We start from the raw sequence: 24,355 nt of genomic DNA, 5'->3' as shown, positions 1-24,355 counted from the left end.
TTGCCTGCCACAGTTGCCTGGCAACTGTCCAGAGCTTCAGGCAAAATGATATGGACAGACACTCACAAAAGCACTTGCATACACACATTCAAGCACTTCCATATTCAAGTACTCAAACATCTGCATGCATACGCACATGAACACAAAGCGTGCGCGCACACACACACACACACACACTCACACACACACACACACACACACACACACACACACACACACACACACACACACACACACACACACACACACACACACACACACACACACACACACACACACACACACACACACACACACACACACACACACACACACACACACACACACAGTTGAGTGTACGGACTAGCATGCTAGCTTGAGCTCTCTTTGCAAGGGCAACATGAAGAGAGGAAATTTGGTTTATCTTCCACTATTGAAGATGAGTCAAACAAGTTCCCTCTTCTTCTCTTTCTCTTGCACTAAGTTTTCTTTCTCATCCCCCCACCCCCATCTGCTGAGTTGGGCTTCCTACTGACTTTAGCGCTGAGAGCAGCAGTTTATGAGGCTGAACTCATGCATATTCAACACTTGCTTTAGGTAACGGCCAAGGAACTGTGAGGAGAGTCATCAACCTCTGAGTAAAGATATAGGCTGGAGACAGTGAAATGAACGCATGAAAGGAAACAGAGGACTGGTGAACAAATGATGGAGGGAGATTTAAAAGAGAAATATTTAAAATATATATCACGCAGAGCGTCCTACAAAAAGTCTCTCAAGATCGTCCGATTAAAACAACTCACATATCTTTCCTGTCAGAGAAAAATCGTTCAAAAGAAGTGTAACTTATGAAATCATGAAACGCATTACGCTACCACTGAATGCAAAAAACAATGGTAGAAGCACTTAGTGTTTCTCTAATGTACACTGATGAGATGAGTCATGGTAAAAGCCATTATCGCTTCTTGATATTGTATTGCATCTGTAACAGGAAGATGTATTAGTACAGAGGATCAACCCAACATAAGGAGGATGTTTCAGTATTCTGTGAAGTATATTTAGCTTTATTTCGAACATGCTCTGTTGTTGACCATCTCTGTAAAAGTCTGCATCGGTCACAAATCCACAGTCTAGAAATGAAGTGTGCTCAATCATCTTACTGTTTGACTACTGAGACAGGAACATGCATCTGCAGAGTCATTTTCAGGACTGAGCAGAATGACTGCAGAGGGTCACTGAACATATTTCTGTGAACAGAGAACAAGAGGAGAGCGGGGGAAAGAGAAAGGGATGAAAAAATAAATAAAAAACGAAACTGAATACTGCCCAAAGCTACTGTCAGATCCTAAATGACAGAGGTGAAAAGAATATATGGAAGGACATATTATATCATTTCACTGTGATGTCACAAAGGACATGATTAGAGATGTCACAAATCAGAGGGAAGGTTTTGCCTTTTTATATACACAGACAAAGGCGAATCAAGCGAGGAAACAAAGCAATGCTTTCTGAGTCAGAAAATGAATCAAGCAAAATAGGAAATAAAACCCTTAGCAGATGGTGAATGTTTCCTGCACACCGAAGACTAAATAATCTGTTTTGATGATTGAAAAACAGTGAATTGATTATTCAGTATTGTTCGGCAGACCTGGGGATTATCTACTTTGTATGAAAGTAACCATGGATGAATAAGACAGGGCCTTTTCTCTGTACTGTATGCCTTGATGAAGATCTTCAAAAGTTCTTCTGCCCATTCTATAATTACCCTCTGGGGGTCAATATAGTTTTCTTGAATCTTGAATCTTGAATAAAAGCACTGACTCTGACTCTCTTTTTAGATTGCTAGCACAACCTGGTAGCTGTTTTTAAAAAAAACAACTAATTTTCACAATATAAAAGTTTTGTGATCCTTTCCATTCTTTGAATCGAAGATCTTCTGCTGTAATTCCAGCCATTCCAATTCCTAGGGCGTCAAAAAACGCTGTTTAGTCATGCGTTCCAGACGCAAAAATCACCCTCAAAGTTATACTCAAGTTGATTTTCATCTAGTTAATTGTCTTTTAAGTTATTATCCATCAAAGAGTGAGATAGATCATATGACCCACTAATAAAACACTGGTACTTGCCTGTTCGCTGACTATTTCAATATCCGTGTCTGTGGCGACATTGGCGGGCATGTGTATGGATTTAAGACAGTAACGTACAGGGGACAGACTGGAAGTAGAGAGGTGAATGTGTTTCAAGAAAGTTTACAAAAAAAACAGTGACTGTGAGCGTGACAAGATGGGGGGCTCTGAAAGAACAGGCTTGGCTAAAATCACATCTTACCACCATAGAGGCCGCTAAAAACAAGGTATCTCAATTTTTACCACGTACAAACACAGGACTTTCAACCAGGAGGCGAGGGTTTGCTACAGACATACATATTTTAACTTCAGCCATGATCTTTTCCTAACCCTAACAATGTAGTTTTAGTTTCTAAACCTAACCATGTAGTCATGTTTGAATTCATGCTACCACGTGCCCCCTGTGTTTAAAACAGCGCCCGTAGTGGAGCGTCACCGCTTGACGCTGAAAGTTCAATCTGAAGACCTGCTGGCAGCTCCAGTTCAATTATGTATCACTCAGTATGTCAAGTTTATCCAGAAATAAAATTATATTGTAATTGGGCTTCCACCTGCTGAACTAATGTCATTTCTGCACACCGCCCATAGGCTTCCAATGTCATTGTATTTATTACCTGACTTATCTCACTCCATTTTTATTCTTTAAAGGTCCATTCAAATGGTACCAAGCTGTGCAGTAAAACCAGGCTGTCATGCACATTTGAAGAGCAATGCTTCAAACATCAGATTGACACAGAGTCGCTTTAAAGCTTTTCAAAGAAAGTTCCATTTCAGAAACAACTTATCATTGATGAAAATCTGTCAGTGAGAATTAAAAATGGATCTAATTAAATGAATTACAAACGTTAAAACAGAGCCTTACATAAAGCATTAAGCAGCTGTTTTAATTATTGATAAACTGTACACTCATTTATCATATTTGCGGTTACATGTATGCAATAAACTTGTCATGTGATAGTTAATGCTCCATAGCTCTTTAAAAAGTCTGATGTTATTGTACATTCATTACAGTGCATTAATACCAGCAATACAGTTATTTTAATGCCGCTACTGTATCATACCAGCAGGCTTGGTTAAATGATGGCGGTTAAGTAGATTATCTGTTTACAACTTAAGAACTATTTTTAGCCCATATCTATACAATTATAACTGAATTACTTTGATACTGAAGACATTTAAAAACACAATAATTATAAGTCAAGTTCCGAAGGAGAGGCTTTTCTCCATAACTCCTCAGTGGAGTTGAAATTTGAGGTACTGTAGCACTCCACAGACCGCATCCTTTTGAGTTTGATTTTGACACTTCACGCGGTGAGTGAGATGTCGAGCATGGAGTATGGCTCGCTGCATTAATCATCTTCCTTATATCTGATTGGTCCAGCTGTGCAGCTGGCTGCCAGCCTGGGAGGCAGATTGGTGTCAGTTTCAGTCAACATACCTATAAGTCATTATCAATGTGAACTTTATGATGGAGACAACCGCTGTTGGCTACAACCCGAGGCCTCCAACACGCACAATTTTACCATCACACTCCCACATCCCATTCTACACAATCACACTTGCAATAAGGCCCAGATATAGCAGATAAAGTGCTAAACATATTGTAGTCATTTCTGCAAAGGGAATACATGTATTTATACATGTATTTGTGTGTTAAATTATCAAAATCTTGGTTTCGCGTGTGTATCCATTCACAACCAGAAAGAAGCTGCAGCAAAATTATTTTTTTTCTGTGCTGTCATCGCAGTCGTGCACTGTTGGCAAAATGTGGGGAAAGAAGAGGTAACGATTGGTTGCAGAGTGGGAAGATTGTGGCGCTGTGCAGGGAGTGGGAGGTGTGTTTCATTTGTATTTAGGGACAGCTGAGTTCTGAGGCTGAAATTAAATGACAGCAAAATCTGTGCTGGCTAAAAATACTGTTGATGTCATGTTTTAAGGGATGTTTCTGAGAGCAACGGGCAACACAACTTGAACTGATTCCCAAGACTCACTAAGCTAAGTAGTATTTGCGGATACTCTTTGACTTGACTTAGGCTAAAAATATTTTCATGTGCACAGGCTTATAATATATATCTAAATCATCATTTAAATGGATCGATCTGTACTTGATGGGCTAAAGTGAATATATTTAAAAAAAAATTAAGAATAGACAAAATATTAAATTAGAAATTACAAGTAGTAATAGCAATAGAAGTGATAGTATTGACCATAGTACTGTATGTCAAATTAATAACAATACATAGTAGTTAGAAGCTTCAAAGTACAGTATTAAAGCTCCCATATTATGCTGAATTTCAGATTTATACTTGTATTTTGGGTTTCCACTAGAACACTTTACATGCTTTAATGTTCCAAAAACGTTATTTTTCTCATACTGTCCGTCTGTTCTCAAGCACTGGGTGGATATACTCAGATTGGGGGTGATATATTCTAATGAGTCTGCATGTAAGCTAAGTAGGAAGGGGAGTCAGATCTGAATGACTTGCTGAATCCCATGTTTTCTGATCGAGGCAGCCAACACGAAACGGACTGGCTTGTCTCATGTCACAGCGTGTGGGTTGGTATGTGCTCCAGATATCCAAATGTATGTGCACAAGCACTAAAAAGGTTTCCTATGACATGTCCCCTTTAAGTATGAAGCAAGAGTATTAATACTGGTTAAATTGCTTAAGACAAGACTGTTGAAGATAACAGATGAGAGGTAATATTCACAGGTAAATAAGACTTAACTTCACTCAAACTCAAAACCCTTATTTAGCAATGTAAGCCTGATATCTGATCGTTGAAACCTTAAAGCTGCTCTAATCATTTTCATATCAACAATGGATGAAATGAAATGAATATGTGTAATATGATATCTGCAGTTCCCTCAGCTTTATAGAGCCATTTAGCATCATTCACTCAGTGTTTTGGTTTTATAGCCAGCATCTTTACTGTTCTGGTTTAGTCTCACTGCTCGCATCAACCTTGTTTACAGCTGTATCTTTATATACAGTCTATAAGGCAGCTTTTCAACAAATCCCCTGTGTCCTTTCATGGCCAGCACCAAATGACAGACTAACAAAATGTATTTATTAAGTTATTAGCTAGTGGAAAATTAAGCTAAAGAGCCACAAACGTAAGTTGTTGGAGACCCAAACAGAGATAAAAAGAGATTTAATATTGAATTTACATTTATCAGACTCTATATACAACTACTTGCTAACAGGTTATCCATTAGGGCTGCTAAAATAATCACATTATTTTCAATTATGATTTTGGCTTCCAACAATTATGAAAACAAGATAAAAAAACATTCTGTTTCATAACGATGTTCTCCTTTTGTCTTGTGTTTCAAATCCAGTGCATCCTTTACAGCGGTGCACTTTCGCCCGTTGACGTTGAGTTACAGACTGGAATATGTTGAGTAGGCAATAGTTTACCAAAATTTTCAATTTATATGTTTCAGTAGGTTGTGAGAAAAATATGCAGACTGAATACACAAACGGACAATGAAACATGGTTTCACTTGTTGTGTTATTTATGTAACGTTACTTAACGTAACTGTTTTTTTACCGTATTACCTTCTATTTTCCCCAACTCCATCAAACAACAATAAAAACACTGAATGAGAAGTCTTCTTCTACATTCCTGCTTGTAACTCTCACTACCAGGCTTCAACTGGTGGCTAAAGCCGTGCAGCGCACCCAGAACATCTTAAAACCAACTGCTTAAATATATCTGCAGCCTTTTTTTCTCTCAGTTTAATCATCTTTATTTTTAAGGAAATCCTACCTAAAAAAAGGAACTCTTTTTTAAAAAGTTCAATAAAAACATGGTGTTTCCAAAGTAAATGAGTAATCGTGTTAAGTACTCATTTTACGTAGTCCTGTTAGCCATAATGACTTTAAAAGACGCTCATGTTGCTTGGTGAATAAATGCTCATCCAAATGACTGTCAGTGTTGTCTGTTTGCTAACACATTCACCTTATAGATGTTTATGGTGATAGTATGTCAGTGTTGTGTTTACACTTACCCCAAGTGGTCAAAGAAAATCTAATCAATAGACCACAAATCAAACAGACCACCAGTATTGATCTACTTGGATGTTAGCGTGGAGAAAATATGACTAATTTTCCAAACATTAAGTGTTTTTATCTCTCAGAGACAACAGCTATGAGCTATGTTGAGTCAAAGTATCACCCAGCACAATTGTAAATATGAAAAGTACATTTTGGCAGGAAAATAACCAAGTGAACGTTATATACATTCACTCTTTTCACTCAGTGTAAAAGCTGTGGTTATTACATGTGGTGGTATTTACTACTAAATCTTACTTACAAGTAAAAAGCTGAAAGCTGAAAATTGGGTAGCAAGTGCAGAGAAACGTTTCCAGAAGAAGTGTTTCATCTCTCTTCCTGAGGTGAAAAATGTTCTCACTCTCAGAGCCCACGACTGTGGGCCTTTCCCCAGAGTTCATTAATTAGTTAATTAGTTAATTAGTCTGAACAGATGGCTATGCTACACAAATCAGAAGGCTCTCTGGGCCTGGAGCAGGAGCAAGGTAGGAGAAGGTGAGCCGAGGAGCAATCTGGTATCTCAACTGTCACCAGACCTCTGAACCTCTGTGTGCAGCAGACAATTTCTTCTCATTCACACATTTCACTCTACAACGACAGTGCATGTCATGAATTAATAGAAAAATATATCATTTGCTGGAAAGTTACATGTGTATGTGTGGTTATGGAGTGAAACCATATGGAAGGGTGCTGTGGTCTGTTTGAATGAATACTTTGCATCACTGCAGATTTAAAAAGGCTTTTCTGACGGTATATTTTTAGACTGTTCCCATCTCCCCCCTTCTGTTTCCTTTTCCCTCACTGTCTCTCTATGATTTCTCCCTTGCTATTCTTTCTCTATTCCCTGCTCTCTCTTCTTCCCTTATTCTTGACTCCCTATCACTCTCTTAAAGGCGCAGGCATTGTATGAAATGAGGTTGGCATGTGTAAGCTCCTGTGTGTGTAAGTACAGGATAATACTAAAGATCAGAACATAAAACTATTAAAATACGCTGTGCTTGTGTTTCTCACTTTGACTCAAATTCAGTGTCAGAGAGGAGTGCCATTAAAAATTCAGATGGATGGTGCATTATTCATATATATATTTTACGCACGGCACGCAAGTAGTGCACACACACACACACACACACACAAACATACACACACGCACACACGCACAAGGAGATATTTGCATGCACATGGGCAAACATGCATGCTTATGCTACACAAACATGCAAATACACACACTAGCATAATCGCCTTAGTACAGTAACCCATTTAAAGCATATCTGAGAGAGTGAGAGAAAGAGAGTGCGAGAGAGCACACATGCGCCCACATACCAACATTTTCAACAATGTTAAAGGAATCGAGGACACTGCGTCATCCCTCATGATCACTCAGCAGGATCGCTCTCCGCTTCTATGCATTTTGTGTGCATTTCAGTGATTGTGAGTGAAAGTTCAGTGCAAAAAAAAAGCATACTGTATAATGCACGAGTGCACTTCAAACATGAGTCACAGCAACAATGTCAATGTAAATTGACCAGGTTGAGATGTATGTAAAGGAAGAAAACAGAGATTCCACAGAAGAGCGTTTTGAGTTCAGTTTGTCCTTGTCCCCCTCTCCATTGGCACTCTCGATAACGCTCTGGATCATGTTACCCTCTGTTAGCACTCGCTGCAACTCTTGGACGGCATTCTAAACTACTCCAATTTCTCTGTTTATCATTATTCTGATATGTTGAAACAGGCGTGAGGCAATAAACAATATCTGATTACCCAACCTGGCAACCGCAATGCCAGCGTCAGATAGTCTGTGTGCAAACACCTCCAAAAGATGACGGCGAATGTAAATACTTGACTCCACTGATATCCGGCAGTACAAACACACACACACTCACACACACACACACTCACACACACACGCACGCACACACACGCACGCACGCACACACACACACACACACACACACACACACACACACACACACACACACACACACACACACACACACACACACACACACACACACACACACACACACACACACACACACACACACACACACACACACACACACACACACACACACACACACAGCTCAGCCCACAGTCACAGGCCATGGAAGCACTGCAAAGCTCTAACAGAATGGACAAATAAAAAATTAGAATACCCCTTAATCCAAAAATACCCTGAAAGCAACAAACGCACATTTCAATTCTGATTTCAATGGCTGAATGTACACCAATAGTACTAAGTGGTCGGTGGTGTCTCGGATCTTGGCTGTTTTTTTTTTCCTGAAGAAGTGCATAATAATACAACAGTTAATTAATTGAAAAAAGTAAACAGTAGACAACAATAGAAAACACGGCTGTGCTTTATTATGAAATCCCTGCTGCACGAATCAAGGAGTTGTTCACACACAGATCGTTAATGTACATACACGTTTCCATGCCCAACACAAGTAATAAAGTATAATTTAGAACAGTCTGTACCATCAGGTGTGAATTCGACTTTTGCTACCAGTCCCGAACCCTGATAATCTGTTCAGGTATCTTCCGCACAGGTTCAGGTTTACTTATTCTCAGATGTAATGTAATGAGAAATGTCTCTTTTCTCTTTGACTGTACCATTCCTCTTTGTCAATGTCTTTAGTGGTTTTTATAACTCTAACACTGGCAACTCTTGGTCATGCAGATGGTCCGCAACGTGGTCATAAACAACCGAGACTCTTGCTGTTCCTTGAATTTGTCTGAAAATTTTGGTGCCTTCACTGGCAGAAGTTACCGAATCTTGTTGTCTTTCAAGTTGGACCTTTTCGGTGCCCTCTTTGTGTAAATCACCCTTCTTCTTCACCCTTGGACGTTTGTTTATTTCGGTTTTCCAAACTGCCTGATGGATATGTCATCAACACGCCCACTTACTCACTGTGAATTCTACGGACAAAGACCTGCTCTTTTCACACCTGGGCTCAATCGCAGAAAACACATACTTTGTACTCGGGAGCTGGCAGGAAAAACTCTTTTTGATGTCCGATCCAAATGATTCAGACATTTGTAATCTCACATACAGCTCTGCTGGGTAATGTCCAGAAAACTGCAGGTGTGTAGTGCATGTGTGAAAGGGACTTATGTGTTGTATTTAGAAGCCCTGTGGAAAGACGGAAAGACACAGAGTGTAGCCACTGCGTTGTGTTAGCCTTGCAAGCTCGCGGTCATCAATTATGATAGAAGCAAAAATATGGTTTTAAGTCTTGGGACTGCTTCAGGTCCTAAATTTAGCAGTACCAGTTGGGTTCAGACGGCATAGGCCAGGGCCTCATTTCCCAAAAGCATCTCAAAGAGTTACTTAAAACTAAATCCAATTTTGAGTTAAATCAGTCTGTGTACAGTCACTTTATTACATCATCTATTGATCCTCTTCTTCCCTCTACAGAGCCCAAAAATGTGTGAAAAATCTATGATGTTCCCCTCAGGCACCACACCCCAAACTTTAAGGGAATATCAAGGTCACAAAAGTTACATAAGTAACTCCAGTTCTATGAGTTCTGAGTTAAATATCTAAGCATCAAAACAGCTGAAAACAACTAAAAATGGCTGAAAGGATGTAGGAAGTTGGGAGAAAGAATGAGGGACACTGGAGCACTTACCTGCCAGTGCTGTGAGGGGGGAGGGAGGGTCAGTGGTCGTTGGATCTGGGTTTGAATACATTTTGGAATTTGTGAAGGAGCATGTATCCCAAACCAAAACCGGTTGTTAAGTTGCCTTTTAGGGCTAAGATAATTGTATATTACATCTAACCCCAAAAGCAAGACCTCTTAGAAATAATCGGAGATAAGTAAACATCTGCCTGTTTCTGTGGCTATAGATTTCCTTCGCTTTTTTGTATGAATATTTTCTGGCTGATATGCCACTTTGCTGTTAGTGGTTTATATACATTCTATTGTCTTTTGCCACATCTTTATTTACAGAAACGATGACAGAATATTCACCATGTGACGTGCATATTCATGAAATTTAAAGGAGCCATCACTGATTTTAGTTTTAATTTGTTCTTGAAAAGAACATCTGTCAAAGCATACTTTCTTAAACTTAATTCTGTCCAGTATCATTCACTCATTGATTTTTGTTTAAACCTTTATCTAACTCTCAAAAATCACAAACAGAGAATAAATACAAATAGTAATAATACTGAAAACAATTGCACACTGAGGTGAAATGGGTTAAGTATCATAAAAGGCAGCGACATTAAAGCTATACTGAACGGCACATTGAGCTTATACTGAGAAATTTCAAGAATAAAATATTCCTATTGCTTCCTATAAGCAAAAAAATCATAGACTGTATAAAAAATGGACGTAGCTTACCCGTCAGGGTCCGTTCTCTCAACTTGATTCAATCGTACTCGCCTACGGGAGCCGCCATCTTGTCAGACTTTGACTCCTTCTCATTTCCTCTTACCAAAAATTGGCACTGATGTGACGTTGAGGGGAGGGACATACTAGCTAGCTGTCACTCAAGATGCCGCCCCCCTAATTATTCATAAACTTTATCCTCAATAAAATAAAATCTAGCCTGGTACAAAAAAAATTCACCCCCCTCAGTGTTGTCATGGAGATATAACCTCAATATACAGACTAAGATGGTTATTTTTGTACCAGGTCTCAAATAGGTTTAATTATGCTGTCGATGTGGCGGGGGCTTGGGAAAAATCAGACTTTATCATCTAATTTTGAAAGTAATGTAAAATTTTTTGTAGAAATACTTTAGTTTTTGTATGAACAGCATTCACCTGCCATCAAAAACAAGAAATGTACAGAAAAAGACACCATAAAACCAAATAAAACACTGGAAAAACCATATGTTCGCATTCTGCTTTAGTCATGTTTTTTTTGCTTATTCAGAAGCTCCCTTGAGATACCGTTTAAACTTGTCTCTCTTTTGTGCAGGCTGTCTGCACTTGTTCTTGTTCATGATCTGTCTGCTGTAGCATGTCATCTCTGCTGTAATAATTTCATAAGAGTGGCAGTTTTATGTCAAGAACTAGAAGAAATAGCATCTTTACAGTAAACACCATTACAGGTGTAAACTGAAATATGCCTTGTGATGTTAGCATGATTTGGACGAGAGAAGCCTGCAAAAAGAGAGTTTTTTTGATAGAGTGCTATTATTTATACAGCAAGCTTTATTTGTGTATTGTACCACCATTTCTAAAATAAAGGCATCAGCTCTCTGACACACAGGGACTGGTAAACATTTAAAACAGATGCATCCGTGCCTGATCTCGCTGGCAGAATGAGGCACGCCTTACTTACCGAGTACACCGAGCCGATAGTTCATGGTGACCACAATGACATTTCCATAGGCAGCAAGGACACTGCCATCAAACATATTCCCCGAGCCCTCCATGTAGGAGCCTCCGTGGATGAACAGCATCACTGGCTTCTTACGGCGATCCCGAATGTCTGCACAGACAAACAATGGAGTTCAGCAATAGATTATTTTTATGTTCATTCTTTGGTAAAAAAAAAAAAAAAAATCTTAACCACACACTCACAAACTTTTGTTACTACTGAGCTTAAAGGGGATATATTATGAAAATTTTCAGATTTCTACTAGAACATCTTTACATACCTGAAACAAATATATATTTTTTCTCATACACTTTGTTTTAGCACCTTTATGCCCCCCCTTTAAGCCCAGTCTGCTCTGATTGGTCAACGTTTCCGAATCGTCCACATCTTCGCTCTCGGTGTGCACTGTCATTGCAGCCGGGCAAAGACTGTAACGACACTGTAGCGGTGCTTTCTACTAATTCTACTATAAACAGTAGTATAGTTGTGACATCACAACTGTACAGAAGTCCTGACAGAGTGTTTAAAGTCACAGTTTCTGAAAACAGGCTTTTCTCTGTTAATTGAGCATTTTGATATTTATAGTATTTATATAGCACTTTCTATAGCACCTGCTTTATAATAAAAAAAAACATGGACAGCTCACTTTTTACAGTGTTGGAAACGTCCAGAGGCAACAGGTAGTCTACACTCTCCAAACTGACAGCTCTAGATTTGTATAACTGCAGCAGACTTTGAAATAAAACAATCCATATGCAGGTTTTTCTCACTCACAGCCAGTGATTCCGTTGAAAAAAGAAGATAAAGATAATAAGTATGAAACATTTTCAGTCCACTGCCTTTAAGTTGGCAGCAAGTATTTCATGTCTGCCCTGTTTCCCCTGTCCTGTGCAGTGATGGTACCTTCCCAAACTCTTATTCCCCTCCATGTTTGGAGCAAATGGTGCAGCCAGTTCTGATGCCCTCTGTTATTGGTGTCTTTGTGCCCATCAGTGTGTTGCTATGGTTCACTCTGTCAGCCCCCCTTTTCTCTTCCTGAACCAACCCCCCCCCCCCCCCCCCCCAACAGCGTCTGTGGTATGGTCTGAGTGTCTAAGCGTGGATAAGGCTGAGAACACTGCCATTGCAGCCCAGTTAGGCCGAGCGTCTGTACTGTGCAAGGCCTGTGGATAATTTGTATGAAAGCCAGACCAAGTGGAAACATAAATAACAGCCACAGCATCTGTTTACCCTGATGAGCTTCAGCACTCAGAGAGGGGGGGTTATAGGAGGAGAAAAAGAGAGATAAAGGGGGTAAAGATGACAGAGAGTGGAAGGAGATGAAAATAGGGCAGTGTAAGAGAATTGGCGGGGGTAGAGACATGGGAGGGAGGTTCACACCAAAAAAACATGATAGCAAGGATGAAAAAATACGAAATGTTACAAAGCAAGTCATACATAGCGAGGAACGCTAATGAACACTCAAATTCACACAAGGTTCACACCGTACACACACACACACACACACACACACACACACACACACACACACACACACACACACACTCTTGCATAGGCAGCTGCGATGTTGAGTCGCTATGGAAACTGCTTCTCGCTAATAGAACTGCACCAGCCATTCCATTGCACCGACTCACTGAATGCCTGTTGCCTTGGTAACAAATTCTACTCACGTATTTGCACACCCGCCTGCATCACCACCTGAATCTCAGGTTACACATGCACTTGGGTGCGTCACAAACAGACACACACACACACACACACACACACACACACACGAGAATGGAAAATTGGCACATATGGCTTCACAAATGCACAGATCTTTTATAGATCATACATATGACACAAGCAGACTGGCTAAAAATAAAGATTTTCAGTCGCACACTCTGACGCGCTGCTCTTTTTCTGCTCTTCTCTGGTGTATTTTGTAGCTTGACTGATTTCCCAGAGGATATGTAAACAAGTTCAATTATCCCAGCATTACCAGGACAGTATAGAGGACTGACATACATCAACAGGCCTCACAGTAACACTCATACCATAAATTAAATCCTAAGAGAAAAGGAACTTAGGCTATGAAATGTAGCAGCCATTTTAAATCAGGATTTTACTTTTAAATGACTGCTTTACTGCTGTGTTTACACGGATTATTGATGTGAACACATGTGATGCAAACTTCCTATCAAAAACTATTTAAAGGAGTAATGCACTGTAATCTTTTTATTCCACACATTCTTCCTTCTTCTCTGACGTCCACATACATTACTCACAATGCACTTTGACTGCCAACAGTTGGGTGTGTAATGGTACATTCCAGTAGAACTTTGAAGTCAGAATTTCGAGTTCCCAGTTGGAAAAATTCAACTGGAATGCCCCCCGTAGTTGGATTACTGACTTGGGAAGTCAGAGGAAACTCACCAACCCCGGCATCATATTCCAACGTGGCTGCCCAGAGTATCAACAGTAGTTAAAGCTGTAGGAATACACTGTTTGTTAGCACTTTTGACTCATTTGTGTCTCATTAAATCAGTTGAACACACACACAGTACTATCCATTTTCTATCTGTGGACATAATCCGTTGATATCAAATGGTATTGCGAACAATGGCTAACCTGGCTACTTCCCATCACCCCATTTAATATAATGGTTTTCCAAATTGTTACTGGAACATGGTCTGCATTGTGTAGAATCTTTAGGCAAGAGGTGAAAATTTGGGTAGTGGAAGCATTCTGGTTTCTGTTTGTGGTTTCTGTTTTTCATAGTATTATTTATCAATCAAATTTGAGCCGGCTTTGGTTGCATGCCGGTAAACAGACTGTGTGGAGGGCAAACAAAGTGGAACGCATTGGCTGTCATGCAATCTCGGAACCTGATGAAGTTTTAGCTTTTCATTAGCTTTTTGTCATTGTTTATCTTCATTTATATCTGTTCATAGAGACACCATCTCCCAACCCCATTTCCATTCTCACATCTCAAATTGCTAATCGGACTGTTTCGCAGTGACCTCCGGTCAGGAGAGGAAGTCTTGGCCAAGATATCCACTTGCTACACCAGAAAGCCTGAAATATTAGCCGCTGCCTCCAGAGGCTAATTTGTCATCAGACAAATAGCAGATGGGTTCCAAGTAAAACCAAAACAGGTTTTACGGGTAAAGTCTAGTACGTTTGACCAGTGTGAGTGCAATCGTACCGCGCCTAGCTGCGGCACGCTTGCCGGCCACGGACCGTTTGGGAGAGGTGGGCTTTTGTAAAGGGCGTTTGCAAATGTACGAGCACGAGTGTGCGCACGTGTACGAGCACGAGCATGAGGCCTATGGCGGTTCTGACGTCATTTTATGTGCGCCTAGACATAGAAAAAAAGACGGACCATGTGGGGAAATTTAAAACCATGGCGGCAAAAGGTTCACGTTGGTCTGGTACGGAGGTGGAGTGTTTACTGCAGATTTGGTCAGATGAAAATATTCACAAACAGTTGGACAAGACGCACAAAAACTCAGAGGTCTATGGAAAGATTTGTAAACAAAGCGACCCATCGCAATGACGTCAATCAATGCGTGTGAGGTGTTACGGCGCAATGACGTATAGGCAGGCAAGAAGGCCCAGGTAGTGTGAGTACAAACGGGCCTGGCCCGTGGGGGGAGAGGGAGGGGGGACAAGTACCCTTTAAGCACGGGGCACGGTACGGACGGACAGTGTGAGTGCGCCCTAAGCTGACATTTCCAGTTAGGTGAGGTAAATGGAACGTTACACCAGTGGCAGCTAATCTAGCCTCTAGCCTCAAGCAGAGATGAAGAGCGGGCTACAGAGGTCTCCACACCCAAAAATCCAACTTGTCTTCAGGCCCAGCAGACACTGACTCCATTGGTATGATTTGATGCAATTTATCCGATTTCCCACCGCTCCCTCTGGATTAAAAAAAGATTTTATACATCTTTTTGAAAACATTTGCAGCAGTACTTCCAACATCTGTAAACAGACTTTGATGTATTATATTGTTGGTGTTTCCCGTTAAAGGTAGTTGTTTTTTGTTTTTCACTATGTGCTCTTAAAGCATTTGGGATCAACTCTGTTGTGTGTAAAGTTGACTTGAATACTGACAGGATAGTTCCCAGTCTTTTGTTTATATTTGGATCACAGATTGTGTCTTTCATAAGGAGACCACTTTTTTTCAAGGTTGCTTCTGCTCCACTAGCCTTGACCAGAAAATGTATTTTCCCCTTGAGGCTTTCGTTCACTGGTTTTTCTAAAAGGCTGAAACATGAGTGGCTTCTATTTGTCCGAGTTAAATTGTATCTATCGCTGTACTGGACAGTAAAAAGCAACTTGCAATAATAGATCAACCAGTAGAATTGAACAACTACAGTACAGCTTTGTTGAGGTTTTCATAGTGCACCAATGCACTTAAGTTACTTTACCTCTGAGAATACACTAAAGCTTGGCATACACTGTACGACTTCGGAAATGTTGTTTAATTCCAACTCATACTGTACAAGTAATATGATGTAAAAAGCAAAGCTCATGATTTATGTGCTCACCCTGTACGGTCTGATCATCAAGCGATGACCACAGCGCTCACTGTGCATGTACAATAGAAATTAAACAGCCTGTCTACCCCTGTGGACAAGTTTTTAATACTTGATTTATTATGAAATACTGTTATTTTTTATTGCTCAGAATTTGATAGAATATCCACAGTGTCTCGCTGTCTGAGACCTTTTGGACTGAAAGCCCACTCTGCAGTGACCAAACCTCTCATCAGCAGAAAGAATAAAAAGGCAAGACTTTGCTGAGGAGCATGTTGTGTGGACAGAGGAGAACTGGTCCAGAATGCCTTGGTCATTTAAAAAACATGATCAAATTCTGAACAATAAAAAATAACAATATTTCAGAATAAATCAAGACTTAATACTTTGTTCTCTAGTTTTAATCTCCAGTGTAGTTGAAAGCTCCAAGGCAGGTAGAATATTGCTAGCAAAGGTGGCTTCTCGCAGGTGAAGCGAAAAAAAGGCACTGATCGCGGGGAATCGACTCATAGATCGTCTTTAACTGTGTGAGAGCCTGATCACCCAAAATTCATCCGAATGTCCAACGGCCTGTTGGGAGCTGTTGGACAGGCCATGATTGCTGCTCGCTCCCCCCTATACACTACGTGACAAACAACGCCTGGCGAAGCTGAAATTTGGCCTGACTCTAAAATGATCAGTTATGCACCCAAATCCTACAGTGTATGCCCAGATTAAGTAATCATTTAGTATAATCAGAATCAAGGTCATTACTGTATGACGTGCATAACTATGAAACTCAAACTTTCAGAAGTCAGAAGCACCAAAACCTTGAAAAAATTTAACTGAAACATTTGCTAAGCCCAATAGAGGTTAGGAATAAGCAAAAAAAACAAAAAAACCTAAATGGAAATAAAAAAAAAATCCATTCATTTTGGAATAAAAGATAAAAAGCTCATGCATACCTACAATGCCTTAATGAAAGGTGGATCGGAAAATGTCCAGGTGGTGTAAAAGAAGAAAACTTCTAGCAGTCTATATTTCATCACTTTATTCTGACAACATTTCTGGGGCTTTAGACTTTCATCAGGTAAGGTGTGTCAGAAGAATATGTGTCTGGTTTATATATTTATATATATATATATATATATCTCTTTAAAAACAACAGGACACACGGTATTTGGTTGAGAAGACAGGTATTTGTCTGGCAAGGCGATCTTGGGCGAAAATAAAAAAATGGAGATATGACACCATTTGCACAAGGCATTCACTTTTATGCAACAAAAAAGATTGGGTTGTGCGGTTGTGGATGGATGTTTGTTGAAGTGAGGGATATAGCACAATGATTGGAGAGGGCTAAGCCCAAACAGAAATGTGATTAGGGGTGCAGGGTCGCAGGGTGAAAGTTTTTCACTCTGCCCAAATCCAAGACCTATATGGCCAACAAGGAGCTCACTGTCTTTTCTGCCTGCCTCCAAAACACTGGCACATTATTCGCTCCTCTCCTTCTACCTAACCTGATACTATCCTCCTCAATATCTACACCCCCTCACTGCTATTCTCAATGTAACGTCTTACCTCCCAATAGAAACCACATACTTTCTGCTTTCCTATTATTCTGCTCCTCTCTCATTCATTCTCTTATGGAAATCTCAATTGATTTGGGCGTAAAAAGTTTTGGCCTGACTCAGCACTTGACATTTTTTTTTTGCATTCAAACCCACACCCAAGCAATGCAGTCTCTTGCAAATAACTTTCAAAAACAGGATGCTAATAATAGTATTTTCCCACAATGTTTTGGGAACCTGTGTCCAATCCATACCTGAGCAATTAAGTGAGGAAGTCAGCCCTACCCAAGCCGTCCTGATCCTGTCAAAATCCATCAGGTTTCGGCATAAATGTCAAGCTCTACCAGTCTCCTACTCATCCACCCTCTCAATCTCTCTTTCTCTACATCTCTCTCACTTTGAAAGCTTTGTAAATGTCATTTCATCATGCACTTGTCTTCATTATGACTATTTTTTCCCTTCTCTCTCCCTCCTTGCCCTCCCCTGTGCTCTCGCAGTGCTCAGCTTTTCCTTTTCTTTCATCTCTATTCTATCATTCTGCTCCTCTCCTAGGCAATCCTGTATGAATCCTTCCTTCTGTTTTCACCGTTAAGAAACCACACAATTGGATTAGCTACATCTGTCTCTTTTTAAACCATAGCAATTAGAGATGCAAGAGAGAGAAAATTCAATACCCAAATAGCACAGAGCCCAAAATACAAAAAAAGGAGAAAAAAAAAAGCCACACACATTGGCGCAAATTAGAGCACATGCACTCAGGCAAAGATCTGCACATGCAGCGCGCTCGAGTAGACACACAAAGCATACACAAGTGGAAATGTAATGCACTCGATGTGTGCATAATGGTATGTAACATACAGTATGTCTGGGCACGTGTACAGAAACAGATGCACACACTGTCTGCGTAGATTTTGGAGTGCGAGCATCTCCATTGGACTGCAGTGAACGTGAAAATGTACAGCAATAGCAGATTATGAAGCAATATACAGAAATCCTCCCGTTTTTCTTTTAAAAAGGAAACCCAATAACATTTGAAGGGCAATAATTCAGCAGACCATTTCAAAAGCAGTTTGGTACAAGAATAAAAGCACAGGTGAAAAAGGACTGAATATTGATTTTCACTGATGCATCACACAGGATAGTCAGAACATCAGCGTGTGGTTGATCAACCTCATAGCAACCGAGAAAGGAAAGTAAATGAGCTTTGTTCAAGTACCCAAAAAGCGGCATTTGTGACAGGGGGGTGAAGAACAACTAGTTTGTATGTCCCTCTCAATGCTAGTTTAGCAAAAAAGTAATGTAATGTGCACATAAAATGATGAGTCTAAGGTGATTATTAATACAGATACACACACAACATTCCCCACAGAGCTTGGAAAATAGAGCAAGAGGAAAGAAAAATGCAATTAAAATACCTTCATCCCTTGGTCTGTTCAAAGTTGATTCATCATTTTTTTTTGTGAGCGGACCTAAGGTTCAGAAAAAGGGAGGGGGGAGGGGGAGAGAAAAGACAAAATTCAAAAAGATTGCATTTGCAGAAAAAAACAAAACGGAAAGATAAGAGAAGCCTAAAAGGAAAAAAAATAGCAAAAGATGTTAGGGTCTGTTACTTTTACAGTGGCTATGTACTGGCTGAAGACACAATGATTATAAGGATTACACACTATATCCTCAAAAGATAACCCCAAAACTCATCTGTTTTTAACTGCTTAGGCTCCAGTCACGCACTGCCTTGTAAATGACCCCAGAGGCCACTTCTCCTCAGCCCTTCTCCCTATCAGTCCTGACACTGCTGCCTTGTAAAGAAAAATCAATGAGCAGAATCAAGCCATCACTCTTTTCGGTCAGAAAAGGCAAAGGAATGCCAAGATTCTTGGTATCCTGCTCCAGCTCAGGAGGTGTTGCAATCCTAAGGCAAAAAGTCCCTGCACGATACAGAGCCTCGACTGTCAAAACACTGAAGAAGGGCAGGCACCGACACTCATCCCGAATACATATGACCGTGAATGCGCATTGTGAACAGAGAAATGCTGACATATAGTCTGGAATAGGAGTATTTCCTATCATATTAGCAAAGCTGTTTTAGATATTTACACCCCGTGTGAAGGCTTGTGACAGGATTCCCCTCACCAAGGTCAAAGAGGAGACCCACATTAAGCTTTAATGGTAACAGCAGTTAAATGCTCCATAGGGCACAGCCAATAACAGGCATTTATCACAGTGACCAACCAACGCCCTGGTGCATCAACCTCTGTAAGTCTTAACTGATAAGGATCCCATTCATTTGTTTTTTTCTTGGTTTCTGTCAGTGGGGCTTTCAATCAGCCCACAATTACCGCTGCGTTTTGCGTCGTTCCTCAGTCACTGTCTACATACACACGTTTCAGAGAAAGCCATTAAAACACACTCACATTAACAGACACACAGTACCACACACATTATAACATCCATGTGCTACACAAAGCATGATAACAGTGTCCTTATCATCTGTTGCTGTCCTCCTTGTACCCACCCAGCAGCACATTCCCTGCCATCCAGTGGGAAGGCTTTGCAGTCTTTCATTTTAAAGAATACTCTACGTTAGGTTGCCAAGGGGTTTATCACTCTACCAAAGTGCTGCTGACATGTCTGCTTCTACCATTCTGCTGGAAACCTCACGGTGAAGTGATGGCACGTACCCTTTTCACAGTGCTTTGCTTCTATTGACAAAGGAGACAGAGCATCACTGCACTCAACCGCTATAATGCTGCATTTTCACCCATCCCTCTATATGAATGTGGTTTCCTGATATAAAATGTTTATCTTCTGTCTAAATGGAAAAGGATCAATGCTGAATAGATTTGCTGCATCCTCTGATCCAAAGAGCACTTCCTGCCATAGGCGGAGATGGTACAGTAGTTGGTCCTGGGCTACAGAGCAGACAGGTAGACAGACCGGTAATGGATAGAAAGGCATATAAGTCCTCCGCCTTGTCAGCAATTTCTCACTACTTAGCACCACTCTAAAACCACACCTCAACGCTTAATGGAGACCTCTCTGATTTCATTTGTTCTCTGATGCCTAATAAAGAGCTAACCTGACAGAGAGTCGAACTTTGTAACGAACCATCAGACCTTAAGACTTCACAAGGGCACCTCACAGACAATGAAGAACTACTTGTATGTGTGTTTCATTATTCAATAAACCGTTGATTGATTGCATTGATTGATAAAATAGCGGAATTGCCCATCACAGTTACCCAAGATAAAGTCTTGTTTTGCCAAATCAATAGTCTAAAACTATGAGTCTATAGCCATGCTAGTGGTTCTGTAAGGATGTGATTAGACACAGCTGTGGATTGAGTTTATTGCTAACAACACAATAACAATGCCAACATACTAATGTTTAGCGGGTTTACAGTAATGTTAGCCATATTCATCTATGTTTTGATAATTCACCAACCAACTGACATTGCCATCCCAAGAGCCAAGCTAGCATGGCTAACAAAAACATAAACGATATGAAACAAATGATCAATTATCAGGTTTTTTTGTCAGTTATATTTCCATTCCACTGAATAAAAGTTATTTTGTGGATATCCTACTGCTGGCATTCTTCTACATAAATAGATAGCATGCATGCTATTGTTGCCTAAATCATGTTTTATTTGGGTGATTTGCATTGAAAGAAAGGCTCATGGCAGTATCTAGGTCTTAACTTCTGACAACAAACTTCAGACTTATGAAGAAATACTAGAATGGATTAGACAAGACAAAGAGTAGGATATAGCCAAAGGGAAAGACACACACATTAAAAAAAAAAAAATCCTCTTTCGCTTCTGCCTCAGTAGAGAAGCCTGCCGGTAGGTTGACTGTCACATGATGTAATGGGCCACTGGTCACTGAAATGCATTGGCCTATGCAGCAGCATTTGGCTTGGGTTGTCCCAGTGCTGTTTGACCTAATGCAGCTCCATCTCCCAGTCAACAGCATTTCTATTCGGTTCAGTGAGCTAGTGGCCAGAGCGCAAGCTGTCTCCTGTCCCTCTCCATTTCCTCAGAGCAGTAAACGGGATGAAGCTGCAGTATGTCATGTCTACGGTGGCCTGTCTGCTTGACAAGGTGTCAGACACAGCTTCGGTTCAACCCCCCTGCATCCAGGCAGCAGCTCCCAGCACATGCAGTGCTATCCTTCTGCTTTCCATCTCTTCTACTGTGCCCCCAGTCTCCAGCTCCATCGTAGCCTCCACTGTCCTGCCTCCTGAAATATGGTTTTTAATAAAGAGCACGGTAAATGGCTGCTCTAGCGGCAATAAAAATGAAAGATCTCGGGCCCTTGGCTGAGCAGTGTCTTGAGGAAACAGGAATGCAATGAGCATCCTGGCTACACAGGAGTGTTAGGGTACAACGCAACACTGTAAAAAGCCCTAGGGAGCAAGAGAGAGACAAAGGGAGAGTGTAAAGCTCAGTGTGCAATCCACAAGAACTGTGTGTTATTTACATTATTCTGAGGTGTTATTTGAATTTAATTTGATTTGAAGAAGTAGCGGGCATAGTGGCCTAGTTGGGAAGGGCAAGAGGCTCATTTGCATTCAGAACAGTGACCCCTTCTACTGCCATCTGCATAAAGACAGAGGAGAGGGGAGAGGAGAGGAGAGAGGAGAAGAGGCAGGGATGATTTCAGGGAGAAGAGAGCAGGAGGGGTGAACAGATGCAGAAAGAAAAGAGAACTGTGAATTTTCTTTGGCCAAATAATACATTTAGAGAACATGTTCAGTGAGAATATTTCTTGGTCTGAAACGGATATATCAGAAAGGGGCACAACTTAATAAGGTAGAATGGGAAGATAATATAATGTTGTACTATGGAGATGTGTCAAAAAGTTGTGCAGGCCAGATGGGGCATTTTGATGGCAGGCATGGCAGTATGAGTTTGTGCTGCCAAATTATTTTGGCCCACCTACATTCACTATGCAACTGCTCACTGCCAAACACAGCACAATACAGAACTGACATCCTCTGTTGATCATCATTAACTGGTGCCAAGTTAGCAAGCTAACATACTAGCTAAACAGCTTAGTCTATCTTAAACACTACTAAAGAGTCTATAGCCACACAAGCAACTCTTTGAAGCTGTAGTAGTGCTTTGAGCTAAATGCTAACATCAGCATGCTAACATGCTCTGGGATCATTCATATGTTCCCCAGGTCCTATGTTCTCCGTTCATATAAGCCTACGATGATTTAATTCAGCATTTTGTTAGGGTTTGGAGTTACGGTTAGGGCCTGTTTGACGGGGAATTCGGCACTACTTGTGGATAAAATAGCAGACCGGGGAACATAGGACCCTTTCTGTAAAAAGCGAGGAAGGAACATAGGACCTTTTTTGGGAAAAGCGAGGAACATCTGACGTTTTTCTTAAAAAAGGGTCCTATGTTCCCCAGTCACATAAAAAGCGGTTAACATAGTGTGATAGTTTTTTTTTTAATATTCATAGCCTTGCTCCTCTGTTTTCTGAACATGTTGCCTTAAACTGTTTTTGCTGAGTCATTACTGTCCTTGTTCTTTAAACATGTTTGTCACAAGTGAATTTAGGAATCTCCCTAAATGAACCGATGTCTTCTGCACATGGAAATCTGTGTATTAAAGGGCCTGCTGAACCTCAAAACTTTGTCAGACTCTGAAACCAGCTTGGTCTGACCCTACTCAGCTGAATAGTATTGCTTGACTCTGTTTGTTTGATTGTCAGCCCATATGTTGGCCTGTATAATTGTGGACTGAACTTGTTCCATATTAAATTACATAAATCTCAGTCGACTGTATACCTTTATTTCTCACCAGGAAAGCATACACTAATTTCCAGCACACATAGGACCCGGGGAACATAAGTAAGCTCCCCATGCTCTCACTGACAATGCTAACATTCAGAAGGTATCATTTTTAAGCTACCATGTTAACCATCTTAATTTAGCATTTGTATTTTTACTTTTTATTTTCTGACGATCGCTACTTAGCGTCAAACATGAAGTAGCTACAACCAACACTGATGGGGATATTATTAGGTTTGTATTGTATTTGGCCATAAACCAAAATAATGGATCAGTCAAAACATAATTCATGGCATCATCCATCCTACAGTAGGAGAAAAAGTCTGGAAATGGCTATCCCTAGAGATATGTTGTTAGTGTGGCATTGAAAAATATAATGCTGTCAAATAATTTGAACAAAGATGGGAGAGGGCATGTTTTATACCATCAGGACGGGTGCTGTGAAGACTCTTCAAGATATATTGAGGAAATGGTCACCTGCATCTCCTGAATAGTGATGCAACTGTATAAAATTTTCATACCCAGGTTATAGTGACCATAATGATCACAGTTATCAGTATTATCGCGGTATTGGTAAAATGTGCTCAACATTTTCAATTGTACTGACACACACACACACACACACACACACACACACACACACACACACACACACACACACACACACACACACACACACACACACACACACACGTTTTATATTGAAAACCAAAAATAAAATTGTATAAACATTAAAATGATAACAGCTTTTGCAGCGATTTTCTTTCTGAATATTATGCAGACAGAGTGACCATCTTTGATCAAGTTTTCCTCAGCACTCTCATCACCCAGAAACATTTTAGAAACAAAAGAAAACCCATGTTGGTGCGCCGTGGTGGTTTATTATTAATAATAAAACTAAAACAATAAATTAATGAATATAAAACAGACCTCCTAACTTAAACTTTTTAATTTATTTAGTCAAGAAAATTAAATGTAATAGGTAGATACTA

General features: G+C 40.3%; 1 protein-coding gene across 1 annotated transcript in view; it reads right to left on the bottom strand.

Moving 5' to 3' along the window:
• Positions 1 to 24,355, bottom strand: part of nlgn2b (neuroligin 2b) — a gene marked incomplete at both ends in the record, with an annotated part of 39,032 nt that overhangs the window by 10,441 nt on the left and 4,236 nt on the right. The window contains 2 exons of the mRNA XM_083927065.1: positions 11,455 to 11,604; positions 18,976 to 19,029. Coding sequence (XP_083783191.1) covers positions 11,455 to 11,604; positions 18,976 to 19,029 — 204 coding nt within the window. The remainder of the gene's footprint in view (positions 1 to 11,454; positions 11,605 to 18,975; positions 19,030 to 24,355) is intronic.

The sequence above is a fragment of the Echiichthys vipera genome, assembly GCF_963691815.1.
Source record: "Echiichthys vipera genome assembly, chromosome: 14".
NCBI classification, from domain to species: Eukaryota; Metazoa; Chordata; class Actinopteri; order Perciformes; family Trachinidae; genus Echiichthys; species Echiichthys vipera.
Note: the sequence above shows the minus strand (reverse complement) of the source record. Positions and strands in the feature narration are given on the sequence as shown.